The sequence below is a fragment of the Mastigoproctus giganteus genome, chromosome 6 (assembly GCF_048544385.1).
Source record: "Mastigoproctus giganteus isolate SK-2022 chromosome 6, ASM4854438v1, whole genome shotgun sequence".
In the NCBI taxonomy this organism is placed as follows: domain Eukaryota; kingdom Metazoa; phylum Arthropoda; class Arachnida; order Uropygi; family Thelyphonidae; genus Mastigoproctus; species Mastigoproctus giganteus.
In genome coordinates, this window is record NC_143580.1 from 36,384,950 (window position 1) to 36,401,246 (window position 16,297).

The 16,297-nt window shown below is 36.9% G+C and overlaps 1 protein-coding gene across 1 annotated transcript in view; it reads left to right on the forward strand.

The window, feature by feature from the left end:
- Positions 1 to 16,297, forward strand: part of Cul3 (cullin 3) — a 344,806-nt gene that overhangs the window by 106,490 nt on the left and 222,019 nt on the right. The window contains exon 4 of the mRNA XM_090375913.1: positions 2,893 to 3,053. Coding sequence (XP_090232039.1) covers positions 2,893 to 3,053 — 161 coding nt within the window. The remainder of the gene's footprint in view (positions 1 to 2,892; positions 3,054 to 16,297) is intronic.

The following is a 16,297-nucleotide window of genomic DNA, read 5'->3' on the forward strand; positions in this document are numbered from 1 at the left end:
ACTTGTTAGTTCTGTTCCGTGGAAAATAATGGAGTCACTGGTTAAAGAAGTGATGCAGGATCACCTAAACAAGACAGCAGCAATAGTTCAGACAACATGGGTTTGTTAAGGGGAAGCATTATCTGACCAATTTGATTGGATACTATGATGTGGTCACAAAGGAACTGGATGCTAAAAATAATTTTAATATCATATACTTGGATTTCAGAAGAGCTTTTGATATTGTTGCACATGGAAGACTGCTGTTCAAATTGGAGCAGTATGGCATTAAGAGCAAGGTACTGCAATGGATAAAGGGATGGTTGAGTGGGAGACAGCAGAGAGTGGTAATAAATGGATACTGCTCTATGTGGACTAATGTTATTAGTGGAGTCCCCCAGGGTTCAGTGCTGGGCCCATTGTTGTTTTGTGTATTTATCAACGATATCAATGAAGGTATATCAGACTTAAAATGTCCAAGTTTGCAGATGATACAAAGGTTGGCAGGGTTGTTAATGACACTAAAGACAGTATGCTACTGCAACAGGATCTAAAAAAGTTAGGCAGATGGGCTGAGAAGTGGCAACTGAAGTTTAACATTGACAAATGCAAAGTACTGTATATGGGTAGCAGTAACCCAAGAGAAATGTACCAACTGTGTGGTACTACAGTCAGGGAGGTGGAGAATGAAAAAGACCTGGTGGTAATTGTGCCGTCAAATATGAAGTTCTGTGAGCAGTTCAGACGAGCTGCCAGAGCAGATCATGGAGTTTTGGAAATGATGTATAGGAATTTTGTTTGCAGAGATAAGGCAATGGTCAGGCCACACCTTGAGTACTGTATACAGGTCTGCAGGCCCCATTTTAGGAAGGATGTAGAGTTGCTAGAACGATTACAGAGAAGGGCAACAAGATTGTTGAAAGAAACAAAGGGGTGCGCTTATGAAGAAAGGCTTAAGATCTGCAAGTTGCAGCATCTGGAGACTAGGCACCTGCGAGACAATGTGATTGAGGTGTATAAGACCTTGAATGGTTTGATCATGCTCAATGCTGATGGGATACTTCTGCTTGCTCAGACTAAGAACCTGAGGAGGCATAGATTCAAATCGAGGAAGGACAGTTGTAGAATAGATGTGCGGTAGTTTGCAATTTAGCCAATGGGTAGTTGATTGCTGGAACAGACTTACATTTATTGTTGTGGAAGTTGATAGCTTAAATAAATTTAAGGCTGAACTAGACAAACATTTGGAGTGACCGGATGGGTGAAATGGGAAGGTTTTTTTTTTTGGCTGATGCTATATAAGCATGCTTTCTTGCATCATATGCCTCAACTAATGCTAATTATTATTAGCTATATGGTACAAGGAAGCCCGAGGCTTATGCTGCACTGGCCAAAAAAAATTTGTGAGTTACTTTGAGAGAGAGAGAGAGAGAGAGAGAGAGAGAGAGAGAGAGAGAGAGAGAGAGAGAGAAAATCACCAAGAAAAAGAATGATGATGATATCCAGCTCAGTACCCTGGGTATGCCAAGCCCATACTCACCAGATGTGAGCCCCTGGAGTAGTTATGTCACACCAAACTGACTCAACACTGCACTGTCCACCCATGTCAACTGGATACACTTCCTTAGATTTTGTGTTTCTCAACTAACAGCATCACCACTTCTCTCCTTTTATCTTGTTTATCCTTTCTGTACAAATTGCACTCCCCAAATTCCAATTCTGCATTCCTTATCTCTGTGTGACGCCATGTCTCTGATATCCCAACGTCAGCCTTTGATGTCTTCACCAGCATCTCAAATTTATCAAATTTATATACTATACTCCTAGCATTGGTGTACATACAAGTATACATGCACCTATTCTTACTCTTAGTTACCCTAACACAGCCAATGTATTTACTTGTCCCATGGACTCCCAGCAGCCCTTGAAATCTCCAGTACCTTGCTTTCCAGGCTGCTGCTTCCAATAGAAGTAGTGCAAGAATCGCTTTCACCTCTGCCTATGGCTACCGTTAATCTGTTAGTCTGTGAATCCCACCAAGCTAACACTGCTTTGATAGCATCAGCAAATATTCTTGCACAGTTTCTATTTAAGTGTATCTCTCTTGTTAACAAGCACAGACCATGCTGTGAAAAATTCTACCCCATGAGCCTTGCAGAGTCTCTCCAGGGCCGAATTGATTGACAATGCTCTCATCATATACTCTCTCTCCTATTGTGTCTTGGCAAAATTTCAGGCACTTTCAAATTTAACCCTAACTTGCGACCTTTTTACAACATTAACCTGTACTTGTTAAGCAAGTCAGCAGATCTCCTACTCTTATTAATGTCATTAGTGCTAATGTGTACAACTATATCACCCTTTGGGCCCTTAAAAGATGATATCTCTACAACAACATCAGGTTTTTCTCCTGCCAGACATACACTTGTCCTATTCCACCTATCCCTTTTGCACAATATATTTCCCATCTCCATGACAATAGAATCACCAACAATAACTAGCCCATGTGGGAAATTTAATATTGTTCTGCTTTAAAATCATCATGTGATGATTATGCAAGGGTAACAAACCTATTAAACCATTAAACAGGGTAAAGGATGGATATTTATATAGACCAGTGGTTCTCAGACTTTAGTGACATGAGGACCCCCTTTTAGTTTGAAAATATTCAATGTATTCTGAAGCTCAGCAAAATTGTTTGAGAAACACTGATACTAGCTATTAATCTGGACAGTTAAGTTATTTTTTTAAGTGTTCTCTCTCTCGGACACTTACAAAATTAACTTGAATATTTTTAAACGAAAATAATAAGGCTTGGATTTGAAAAATCAAGTAAAGTAGTTTTTATTGTGCAAAATATTTATATATGTAATATTAATTTGCTTATTCTGCTTGCTTTTTCTTCTGGTTAAGGATCGAGTATATGTACAGCAAAATAATGTCGATAATGTATATAATTTGGGACTTATTATTTTCCGTGATCAAGTAGTAAGACATGGATGTATTAGGGATCATCTACGTGATACTTTATTAGATATGGTGATGAGAGAAAGAAGAGGAGAAGTTGTAGATAGGTGAGTAAATTGTTTTCTTGTAACACAGGCAATAAGTATTTTCTTAATTTTTTTGTCATAATCAAAGTTACTGTGGAGTGAAATATTCCTTTTATGTGGGAGTATCAAAAGGTTTGTACCCTGACCTGGATAAAACATCAGTAGGAAGATGCCATTTTTAATATAAGTTGTCTACATATTCAATAACTAATATGTGAAATTTCATTCCCTTAGGTGATTGTACACCAGAGGTGGAGCCTGGAATCTGAGGAAGGACGCTATGGTTGACAAAGTGGAGTATTGAGCAGTGATCAAGTTCCTGCATTTGCAAGGTAAGAAAGCTCAGGAAATTGATGAAGAAATGAAAGCTGTGTATGGGCAGAATTGTCCATCCTATGACACTGTAAAAAAGTGGAAACGGGAGTTCCAGTGCAATCATACAAGTGTATTTGACGAGCCAAGAGAAGGAAGGCCATCAACATCCACAGACAGTGAGACGGTTGCAAAGGTTGAGTGGCTGGTGCTGAGTGACAGAAGTATGACAGTTCATTTCATTGCAAATGCAGTGGGAATTAGTTATGGGCCTGCCCACAGCATTTTATATGACTATCTACATGTGTCTAAGGTCTCCGCATGATGGGTTCCAAGATTGCTGATGCCTTTGCAGAAGCAATGACAAATGCAATGTTCTTGCCAACTGTTGGATTTGTGTAATACGGATGTTGAGAACTTTTTTGATCGGTTGGTGACAAATGACGAATTCTGGGTGTACCAGTATGATCTGGAGACTAAAGACACATCAAAGCAGTGGCAGCACACCTCTTCCCCACCTCCCAAAAAGGCAAAGACCACTCCATCTGCAAAGGTGATGTTGTCCATGTTTTGGGACAGAAATGGGGTTATCCTGACAGATTACCTACCTCGTGGTTCCACACTTACCGGAGAATACCATATGAGCTGGTGCATTGTCTTCTGCCAAACAATGCACCGGCTCACACGGCCGTTGCCACCACCAACTTTATTGCCCAGTGCAGCTTCGAACTACTGCAGCACCTACCCTATTCTCCTGACCTAGCACCATCAGACATCTTCTTGTTTTGAGAAATGAAGAAACAATTGTGTGGACACCGCTTTGATTCACCTCAGAAGGTCATTAATGAAGTGGAATCGTGGTTTCAGGCAAAAAGTGCGGACTTCTATGATCAAGGCTTTAAACAACTGATCAGTAGATTGGAGAAATGTATACATGGAGAGTATATAGAAAAGGATTAAAGTTCCTGTGAAGTTTCACCTTTCTAGGGCTATTATTTCTAGGTAAGGGTATGAACTTTTTGATACCCCTCTCATGTGTTATCACTTATATTTATGAAATTATAGGCATTTTGAATTTTCATATAAAACAAAAAAGAATCTGAAGATATTTTACCCTTCCACATTATTTATATGTATAAAATTCAGTTGCAGATTTCTTATACAAACCTTCACCCATAGTAACTTGATTATTTTTAGTAAACTGCAATATTATGGTCTCTCTCTCTCTTTTTTTTTTTTGTGAAATTATGTATGATTTTATCGAGAGAGAATGAGTTTTTTTTTTTTTTTTATAGGGAAAAAAAAAAAAAAAAAAAAGTACTGTTGCACAAATTTACTCTGGAAAAAAAAAAAGAACTGCACAGTATTTGAGTGAGAGCAAACTATAGAAAGCAAAATTATTCCTAAGACCAATGAGGTTAAGAGTTCATTTGCAGTGTTTCCTTTCCTCATGCACTCCTCTTCACATTTTCACAATGCATAATGAAAAGAAATTGCAAAATTTAAAAAATCATAAATTAAATAACATATATAATTTCCTAGTCAAAATTTGAAATATTGTTTTAGCATCATGCTTTTACTACTTGGTATTGATGCTAAATTACTAGGCGCCTCCGTAGCCAGGTGGGAAGGAGCAGCAGTGCATAGCACACGCTTCGTGATTAGACCGGGGTTCGAGCCCGTTGCCACCAAATACAGAGAATGCGGAAAGGTCAGGGAATGACCACCGCATATCCCGGAGCAATATGGCCTTAGTTGCTAATGCTCCTAAAAACCAAATAACAAACAAACAACAGCTAAATTACTACTTAATACTGATGCTAAAACAAAAGGGAGAGGTGGGGGGGAAACAAAAATAATTCATTGCTATGTCCTCCACCTTAGATTCTCATTGCTGCTGGTACTAGAAGAAGGAAATTTGGTGTTGTTGGGGAGATGGGAAGAGAAATGACAGTGTTGGGAGTAAATCCAGAAATTCTGGGTGGAAGAAAGTTTCAGAGTTTGTGTGGAGGCGTAGAAAAGGCAAGTGAGTAGAAGACTACAAGGATGGGTAGGAAGTTGGAAATGGAAGAAGTGTATCCATTGGTTCACCCCTATTTTTAGTTCCAACATAAATAGAAATGTTGGTGAATCAGTGTCCTCCCTTCTTTTAATCTCTCTCTCTCTCTCTCTCCCCCCCCCCATCCCAAACTTCTGGATCTACTCTTGACACTGCCACTTCTTCCTCTCTCTCCACAATCCAACTTTTCTTGTTCCAGTACCAGCATCAATAGCTGCTGGCTATACATGCAAAAATCAAGTTATCACTCCAGCACAATCCTAACTGAATAATTGGCCATCACATGATCATCTCCTCCCTCTGCTGCTGAGGATGGCCAAGTTTTTTCTTCTAATTAACAACCTTATTTGGTTAGTAACCTTGTCTCATAGCAGTTTCTTTATGTTCATCGCTCTGTTTTGGTGTCAGGAACCTTGCAGTTCTGTGAGTGATGTAAATAGACTAATATCTGTTATCTAGTTTATACACCGTGTATCTTAAACATTATGATGTAATTTTAAATTGTTTAATTTTAATGTGCTGCTGAAGAAGTCCCCAGGATAGTTTTATTAATAAAAATTAATACTTTTATTAATACATAAATTAGTTTTATTAATATTTTTCAATTTAGTATATGGAAAGGCCGTTAAATGATTTCCCTTTTTTTTTTTTTTTTTTTTTTTTTCATCCTTCTAATTGTGTAAGATAAAGCAATATACTGCAGTACAATTTACAATAAATAGAACAGATTAGCTGTACTAAGATTTAATTGAAAAAAGTAATTTATAGTACCCTGTATAGAGAATAATAGGTATTCATACATTCAACCAAGAAATAATAAAAGTAAGGAAGAAAATAAAAGTAATTTGATGATTACATATTAGAACCCAGTTATCTGATCGTGTGTCCAGGTTGGGTTTTTATAAGGAGGTTGATGGCGGCATGCTGATATCAGAGTATGAAGCTTTGTACATCTGAAAGAACTTGGTGATTACGTTTGAGGGCCCCCCCCCCCCCCCATGTAGTAGTTTATAGATTTTTCTTGTGGATCATCACAGCCCAGTCCCCCCCCCCCAAAAGTGGGCAAAGTGCTTTATGTATATACAGGTAACCCTGGTATAACTATCGGAAACTTAATTTTTATTAAAAATGGTAATAATTGAATAAGCGTCTTACAAACTGTGATACATATATGTCAGATATGCATATTCATTTAATTTTCTTCCTCTTTGTTATTGCTAAGCACAATCAAACAAGAACATTTTCTCCATTTCAGAATATCTTTACCTTTTGACCTCTCTTCTGCAGCATCATTAATTAGATCATGTTTCAAACTCTCTTTTAAACTTTGTGTTCCTTTCAGTCATAGGATCTGCATTCAAAAAATAAGATTTTAATTGCTCAACTAAGGTTATGCCTTCCCTTATGCTTTTTAGTGTAAAATTTTGGATTTTTCTTCTGTGCTTCAGAATTTTTGTCTGCACTATCATCCTCTGAATTGATTTGGTTTACCTCCAATGCCATTTCCACGAAATCCGCTTTGCCAGCCTCTTTTTATACCAGTAATTCTTGAACGTCTTCACTGGTCATATCATCAAAATCTTCCCCTCTTACTGACTTAGCAAGTTCTACTATCGCACAGATTCTGTTTTCTGCTGGTTCAACCATATTTCCTGAATGAAGTGACTCTGGCCATACATTTTTCCAACATGCTTGTGCAAGCTGATGGTTTTACTCCTTTGAGCGATAAAGCCATGATTCCAATACAGTCCACAATTGAGAAATGTTTCCGTGCCTTCATCACTTCAATAGATTTGAATAATTTTAATTTTTTTCCAAAATTAATTTTTTTTTTTTTGGCGCATCGGCTTCTGTGGCCATTATGCACCTCCAAAGGTTTTTGCACTACTCTGATCCATGCCCGAGGCGGGATTCGAACCCGCAACCTTTGGGTTGCTAAGCAGGCACTTTACCCACGCGGCTAGTCTGGTCAGCCCAAAATCCATTGTAACGATTTTCTGATGTAATGAGTTTTAAAGGTAGATATAATGCCTTGATCTAATGGTTGAATTAAAGAAGTTGTATTAGGTAGTAGGAACATTACTTCAACATTTTGGATGGCCTGACTGGCATGTCATCCAATAGTAATAAAACTTTGAAATCTAGATTTTTCTGATTTAAATAGTTTTCCACAGCTGGCACAAAACAATTTAGAAACTGTTTTGGTGCCTCCATAGCCAGGTGGGCAGGAGCGGCAGTGCATAGTACACGCTTCTTGATTAGACCGGGGTTCGAACCCGTGACCACCAAATACGGAGGATGCGGAAAGGTCAGGGAATGACCACCGCATATCCCTGGAGCAATATGGCCTTAGTTGCCAATGCTCCTAAAAACCAAATAACAACAGAAACTGTTTTTTATTTTAAATAAATTGACAGTTACCCAAATTATGCCTAAGTTCCTTAGGCATAATTTAGGGCTGGAATTTAATTCATAACAAAGAAATTATTCCAATACGGGTCTTAAGAACAAAGTTTAGTAATACACACCCAGAAAATTTTATAAACTAACAAATAAAAACCAAAATAACCTTACAAAGCCTTAAATGTCACAAATGCATGCTTCGAAGTCACAATATTTTATGGTCTCAAACAACCACAAGTTCAAACATGGAGATTTCCCAGTAAATTTTTTTTTTTTTTTTTTTGGAATGGAAGTGTTGAAAAATTACATCCAACATAATAGAAGGGTTTTCTTTGCACAAAAGTTCAAAAATACTGTGTTATACGAGGTTTGTTGCAATTCCTAACTGTGTTGGAGCGAAACCATATTATATAAGTACCTTGTTGTGCGAGGATTGTCGCAGTTTATCAATTGTGTTAGAGTGAAGCCATGTTGTAGAAGTACCGTGCTATACGAGGTACTGTGTAGAAGTACTGTGCTAAAATAATACGTGTATACATATTATTTATTTATTTTATTGCCGACCAGGCTGGCCGGTAGGTAAAGTGCCTGCTTGGCAACCCAAAGGTCTCGGGTTCGAATCCCACTTCGAGCTTGGATCAAAGTACTGCAAAAACCTTGGGAGGTGCATTATGGCCACAGAAGCCGATGCGCAAATAGTTAACTTAAAAAAAAAAAAAAAAAAATGACCATATCCTTTCCTACAGAAGCCACAACTTTAGCTTTTTTGGTGTTACTGATAATATCGATTTCCAAACAGAACTTTGTTGCTTACCTACTCTCTGGGTTAATATGATGAAGAATATAAATAAAATAGAAAGGATCTTCTGCTGCTCCATCTTATCTCATCCGCTGTTATCACCTTGTGCAGACCTTCACCATCTTCAGTAATCATCCATTGCAGCTCCTGACAGACTTCCATTTGAACTTGCTGTTGCTCAGGTGAGTAGTTTTGGAACCCATCATGCACAAACACGGGTCATATGCAAATGGTCATGGAGATTACCATGCGTGCTTCCTACTGATTTTCTGAGCATCTCTGCCAGTTGCCTTACTATTATACAGTGATATTCTCTCATGATTACAAAAGCAGAGTTTATGGTTTTTGTGGTGACAGCAGGGGTTGGAGATCGAGGATCACTGATTTTTGTGATTGAATCACATCCATCTTTAAATATTCTAAACCACATCCAAGCAGTGCTGTATGGTAGCGTAGGTTAACCTTAAGTCTCTTTTAACATTTCATACACTTAAGCTGATGTTTTCTTGAGATGGAAACAAAATTTGAGAGCAACATACTGTTCCTTGCGTGTCACATCCATTATTACATAGGCGAAACTGAACAGGCATTAACTTGACCAACCACCAAGGTCACACAGTGCGCATGAGTCAACTGTGCAGTTGCTGTGTGATGCAGCTTGGTTTGGTCTTAAATTCCACAGCTCAACTAGAAATAACAAGCAGTATGGCAGTTCATGAAAAATTATGATCATTCTTTATTGAATTTTGACTTATATTGCCGATAGAATCTGGAAATGCAATCCAAAGCACTGCTCTCCCTATCAGTAAAATAGTAAAGGCAGCCTTCCTTGTCAATCACAGTTACAATTGACCAGTAAGAAACTAGTGCAAAAAAAAATGCATGTTTAATGAAAACAGGTTGATGCAGTAAAACTTTATCTAAACTTTAGCTCCAAACAGAATTCGTGGATAGCAACTTGCCAACTGAGTTTTTGGAAGCATGAAGTTTAAATATACAGTAAGCCCCCACGAATAGTGGGGGTTACATTCCTGAGAAATGCCGCGAATACTGAGTTACGGCTCCCATAGTAATAAAAGGGTTCCGTTCCAAAGTATGAAATATATAAGAAAAACTAGTCTTAAAATTTTGTCTATGTATGTATGTATTATATTTACCTTCATAATATGACTATGTACATAGTGAAATACAAGCATAAGGCATCGAAATGAAAATAAGAAACAATTTAATATTAAATGTAATATTTATTAGAAATTTCAAACAAATATTTCAAACCAGCGCCTTTGCTAGCTAAAAAAACGTGTCCCACCAGTGCTGTCACCAGTTTCACTAAAGTGTTGATAAAGGTGTTTTGCCTTTTCACGAATGATAAGTGAAATTAACGGAATTTTATTTTGAGTTCGGTCTTCTATCCACAGATTTAAAGTCTTTTCCATTTTTTTCTAATTTAACATCACGAGTTACGGAGAAAATTTTTGAAGCAATTAGCGCGTTTTCACGGACACTATGGTGGAATTTTTTTTCCGATTTCTTGATTGATCATATCATTGACTCATTGATTTTATAATGTTTTGCCACTGATGAGACACTTTCACCATTAGAAATTTTGTCTAATAACTCAATTTTACCCGCTAATGTCATCACCTTTGATCTTTTCACAATTCCCTTGTTATTCATAGCCAAATTTTTGTAGCGGTTGGAAAAGAACTTGTCCACAATAAAGTCACTTTCTTCTAACCGTTAACACACACGAAAAAGTCTGTTTACGCTAACGTACTGCAAACCGGTAGATTTTTCACTTTTGTAAACATACCAATTAAAGCAAATGATGAAACTGTCCATGACAAGCACATAACACATACCAAACAAGGATTAATGGGGGAACATCCACGCTCGCGATTTTGTCATCCCTCATCCCCCACCCACTGAGTGCTATTTTGACAGGAAAGATGATTTTAGCCACATCCATGTTTTTTTATGGCAGAATATGTTCACGGCACTTTAAAATTCACATTTTTTTAGGTTTCATTTTATATTAAATCAGCGACCGCAAATATGCAAAACTGAAAATACAGAAACCGCAAATAGCAGGGATTTACTGTAATTATAACTATAGTTAGGTGGCAGTGATCACAGTGTGCTGAAGTGGGATTTACTCAAAGAGGTAACTACCATCAGGGGTAAAGTGAAGGGTTTTTGCTTTCGTAAAGGTGACTACGGTGGTCTGAGACAGCATTTAGATTCTATACGGTGGGACCAGCTGATGATGTTACCAACAGCAAATTCAAAATGGGAAGCGTTCAAAGAATTAATCTTGGAAGCTACTAGACTTTTCATACCAACTAAGAAATATTGTTCAAGATTTAGGCCTAAAGGGATGTCATATGAACTAATTAGATATGTGACAAAGAAGAAAAATGCATGGGATACATATAAATTAACATGTGGCAGAGAAACCTATGATAGGTATAAGCTGGTCTGTAACCAAATTACAAAGGAGGTTAGGCAGGCAAAGGCAGATTACGAGAAATCTTTGGCAAAGGGTGCAAAGAAAAATAGCAAAGAGTTCTTCACTTATGTAAACTCTAGAAGGAAGGGTATGAATCCGATTGGTCCACTTGATATAGATGGTTCAACTGTTGATGATCATGCTCAGGTAGCTAACAAACTAAATGAATATTTTGCATCTATGAGGAGTTATTCAGGGAGGGAAATGCCAGAGGTGTATTGAACTCTGGCAGTAAGCTAGATAATCTTGTAATAACTGAGAGTAAATTGGAGGATAAATTGTTGAAGATAAACATAAGGAAGGCACCTGGGGTGGATGGAATCTATCCAGTTATGTTAAAGGAGGCAGCAAAGGAAGTAAGCAAATCATTCCTTGGACTCAGGGGAGGGACCCATGGACTGGAGATGTGCAAATGTGACCCTAATCCACAAAGGAGGATCAAAGGGAGACACAGATAATTACAGACCTGTTGGTTTTTCTGTTCCAGAGGAAATTGACGGAGGCTTTCTTTAAAGAAGCATGGCAGGATCATTTAGACAAGACTTCAGTTATAGCTTGGACACAGCATGGGTTTGTTAAGGGGGAGTCTTGTCTGACCAATTTGATTGGATACTATGATGTAGTCATAAAGGAACTGGATGCAAAGAATAATTTTGATGTCATATATTTGGGTTTTAGAAAGGCTTTTGATACTGTTGCACATGGAAGACTGCTGCACAAATTGGAGCAGTGTGGCATTGGAGGCAAATTGCTGCTATGGATAAAGGAATGGTTGAGTGGGAGAAGACAGAGGGTGGTAATCAATGGATACTGCTGTTTGTAGACTAATGTTATTAGTGGAGTACCCCAGGGTTCAGTGTTGGGTCCATTGTTGTTTTCTGTATTCATTAATGATATTGATGATGGTATATTAGGCTTAATGTCCAAGTTTGTAGATGATACAAAGGTCGGCAGGGTTGTTAATGACAGTAAGGATGGTATGCTACTGAAATAGGATCTAGAAAAGTTGAGCAGATGGGCTGAGAGGTGGCAACTGAAGTTTAACATTGACAAATGTCAAGTACTGCATTTGGGAAGCAGTAACCTCAGAGTAACGTATCAACTCTGTGGTACTACACTGACAGTGGTAGAGAGTGAAAAGGACCTGGGGGTAATTGTGCAGGCAGATATGAAGTTTTCTGAGCAGGGCAGATGGTCTGTAAGATTAGCTCATGGTGTCTTGTCAATGATATACAGGAATTTTTCTAGCAGGGATGAGGAGGTGATTATCCCCTTGTATAAGGCAATGGGCAGGCCACATGTCCAGAGGCCTCATTTTAAGAATGATGTAGAGCTGTTGGAACGAATACAGAGAAGGGCAACAAGATTAGTGAATGGAACAAAGGGTTGCTCCTACGAAGAAAGGCTTAAGTTTTGCAAATTACAGTGTCTGGAGACTAGGCATCTGCGAGGTGTATAAAGCCTTGAATGGTTTGAGCATGCTCAGTGCTGAAAATAATTGCCTGAGAGGGCATAAATCCAAATTGAGGAAAGACAGTTGTAGGATAGATGTACGGAAGTTTGCCTTTAGCCGGTGGGTGCTGGAACAAACTTCCATCTGTCGTTGTAGAAGTTGATAGCTTAAACAGATTCAAGGCAGAACTAGACAAACATTTGAATCTAGTTGATGGATGAAATGAGAAGGGTGTGTGTTTTTTTTTTTTTTTTTTGGCTGATGCTATGTAAGCTTGCTTTCTTGCATCATGTGCCCTTGCTAATGCTAATAATCGTGTTTGGAGAATCAATTCATCATCAGTAATGCTATTCAGAAAACAAGTTTTGAACCAAACTGAGTTATTTTGCAAAACACACACACACACACACACACACACACACACACACACACACACACACACACACACACACACACACACACACACGTGCGTGCGTGCGTGCGTGCACTCAATTTCTACTAATTTTCACTATTATCATAAAGACATGTTTTTCAAGCCATTTCTCTTCATTTCAGCGTAAGAACATACCAGATGCTATTATGAAAAATGAAAGGCAGTTGGCTTTGATTGTACAGTAATGTGCATTGGTCCTTGGTTGGGGTACTCACAGGTGCCCAAGAATGCATGAAATCTAACAAGGTATCCCAAGTCATTTTTGGCATTTTAATAATTCTTTTAGAAATGCTGAGTGTTAGAAAATATTCAGTGTGAATATCCTCTGACACTTATCATTCCTATAACAGAAACAGAAGAGCTGAATTTGCCTGAATTCAAATCTTCTCTTTATGGTGCAATTTTGAAAAGGCTCTTAACAACTAATGTCATTGTTATAAACAAAACTTTGATATATATATTTCTGAAAATGTGCAAGGTTCTAATCAGTTGATGTATAACAGAAATCCACAGACAGAAAAATATTAGGGAAGGTAATGTTTAAATGCATACTCTGCTGGTAAACATGCTGTAGTTTAATATAAAATGTATATTTGTCAGTGAATTAATTTTTAGTGCAGTGCATGAACTTCAAAAAAACCTGCTTTTTCTGAAAAATTTTCTGTTTTTCTCTTGTTTTTTGTCTGTTTTGGTTAAAAAAAAAAAAAAAAAAAAAGAAACCCTCTTTTTTTCTTTGTCTGTTTTGGCTGAAAAATCTGTTTTCCTTTTCTTCTTGCCTACAAATACCTAATCTACAGCTTTTTTGAAAGTCAGAAGTTGGCAGCTCTGCAAACTTTCGACTTTCACTTAAGAAAGTATATAAAGCTTGCTGAGACATTGTCTCCTTTGCAGCTAGTACTTTCTAATGGTGCAATTTTTATTTTAAAAATATATCCCAAGAAATCAAAATCCAAATAATTTAGATTATAAATAAAATAGAAAGGATCTTCTGCTGGAGCCTCATCAGGAGCCACAGAGCCTCAGTGAATGAAAACCAAAAGTATAAAACATTTCTGTAACACCTATACTCTCCCACAGACCTGGGCTGAATAGTTCCAGTTTATTCCTATTACAACATTGATCATATGTATGTACTATCAAGAACCATGAACTAAAGAAAGGGGCCTTTTCAGCCAGGCCATTAAATATTCCTAGATAGCACCTCCTTAATTGAAACTACAAGTAGAACATTGGAACAAAATTGGTCAGAGTAAAATACATTTATAAATAATTAATAAATTAAAGAATACAAATAAAACTGAAAACTGTGTACAGTAGCCTCAATTTACAAACACTGAGTTTCTGAAAAGTAGTTCATACAGTAAAATTCATAAATCGGAAGTGATTTTCCTACAGATATAATGGTATAACAAGAGGAGGTATTCCAAAAAATAATGTTCACTCCCAATAATGCATGGAATAAACATAAGATTTATGTAAGATATTGGTCCTGAGAACAAATTTGAAAGCTTTTTTTTTTTTTTTTTTTTTTAACAATAAGATTTTAAGTAGAGGCAGATTGCATTTTGAAAGTCATACTTATAAGTTAATGAAGTATATAAGAATGTTTTCACTTAAAAAAAAAAAAAAAAAAAACACCATAGCACTGCAGTTTAGCTCAACAGCTTTTTAGTTATTTGTAAGGATTGGTTATTACTGTATAATTTAAGTAAAAGTAAACAGTTTCAGGAGTAGCACTTTTATAGTGGGAAGTGTAAAAAAACAAATCAAATGAAAGTAAAAACTTGATGAAATCAATAGTTATACATCACTTTTTACTTTCATTTAATTTGTATTTTATGCTTTTATTCTAAGTTAGTGTTTTGTTGATGCCTGTACAATCATTTATTTTATTAAAGTTTTAGTTTTAATTCTGTGTTGGTTGCCAAAAGAAACCTTTTTTTGTCAGTCATTCAGGATCTGATCAGGGATAATCAACATTTAACTCTGAAGTTGCTAGTGAAATATCTTGTGGACACTCCAGTCAGTGGCACATGGTTTGGAAATACAATGCATTTCAACTAAATTTGTGCATCACACTCTCACTGATCACAGAGAGTGATTGGTTTTTGGTATATATCATGATCTTCAGCAGTGTGCTACTGCTGGCCCATCTTTGTTTTTCCCATCATCACTAGTAACTAGTGGGTATATGCCATTGACCAGGAAACAAATCCTAGTTCTTTTGATGGCAGGCTGTCTTTTAGAAACTCCACAAAAGCAAAAATCTCAACCAAGCATAAAGATCCTGCTTTTTTTTATTATTTATATTTTTTTTTATTTGCAGGCCTTTGTTCATTATGAATTTGCCCAATGTGGTCAAACCATGAACTACAAATACTATCAAACTGTTTCTACAGTGATTCCACAGAACTTCCGAAAAAAAAATATAAAATGGGCATTAGGGAATTGGAGCTTGTATCATGACAATAACTCTACATAGTCATCACCTTCTGTTCAAAAATTTCTTGAAATGCACTCCATCACTTGTTCTCCTATTCACCTTATTCACTGTATTTAGCTTCTGTAATGTTTATTTGTTTCCCAAGCTTAAAGCCCCCTTGAAAGGTCACATATTTGTAACAACTGAAAAAATTATTTATTCATAACATGACAGCAGGTACTATTAACAATTCTAAAAGAAGCCTGCCAGGAATACTTCCTGAAGTTTCAGAAGTACTGTATTGGAATCAGTGTACATGCCAAGGAGACTACTTTGAAAGAGAGTCACCCAAGTAGTTGGTAAGCTTTATCATTTCCTAAATGTTAATTCACCCCTGAACTTTTTTTGATCACACATGATATTTCTATGTAGACTCCCAAGGATGATCATCCTACACAACCCACTGATATCATTTTTGCTGTAGCATCTTTGTATAACTATCCTAAATAGGCATAGTTTTGTCTATTCTAGTGTGGAAAAACAAGTTATTCTATAGTAGCTTACAAATAGCTAACAAATTGTGCTTCTTACTTTAGCCACTTACCTTTTGCTGCATAATTAGCTATTGGAACAAACTGCAACCTAACATTGTGAATCTAGAGAGCTTATATAAATTATAAGGTTTAGATAAGTACCTGGCTCAAAATCTGTAACAGGTGATATTATGGGCAGTAAAATAATAGTAATTATTATTATTATTTATTTATTTTTAATTGGTGCTTTGTAAGTCTAGTCTCCTTGCATTTCTACCTTCTTATATTTATAGCATTCAATTCACAAAGCTGTGAAAGTTTCCAGTTTCCCAGCATGTACAA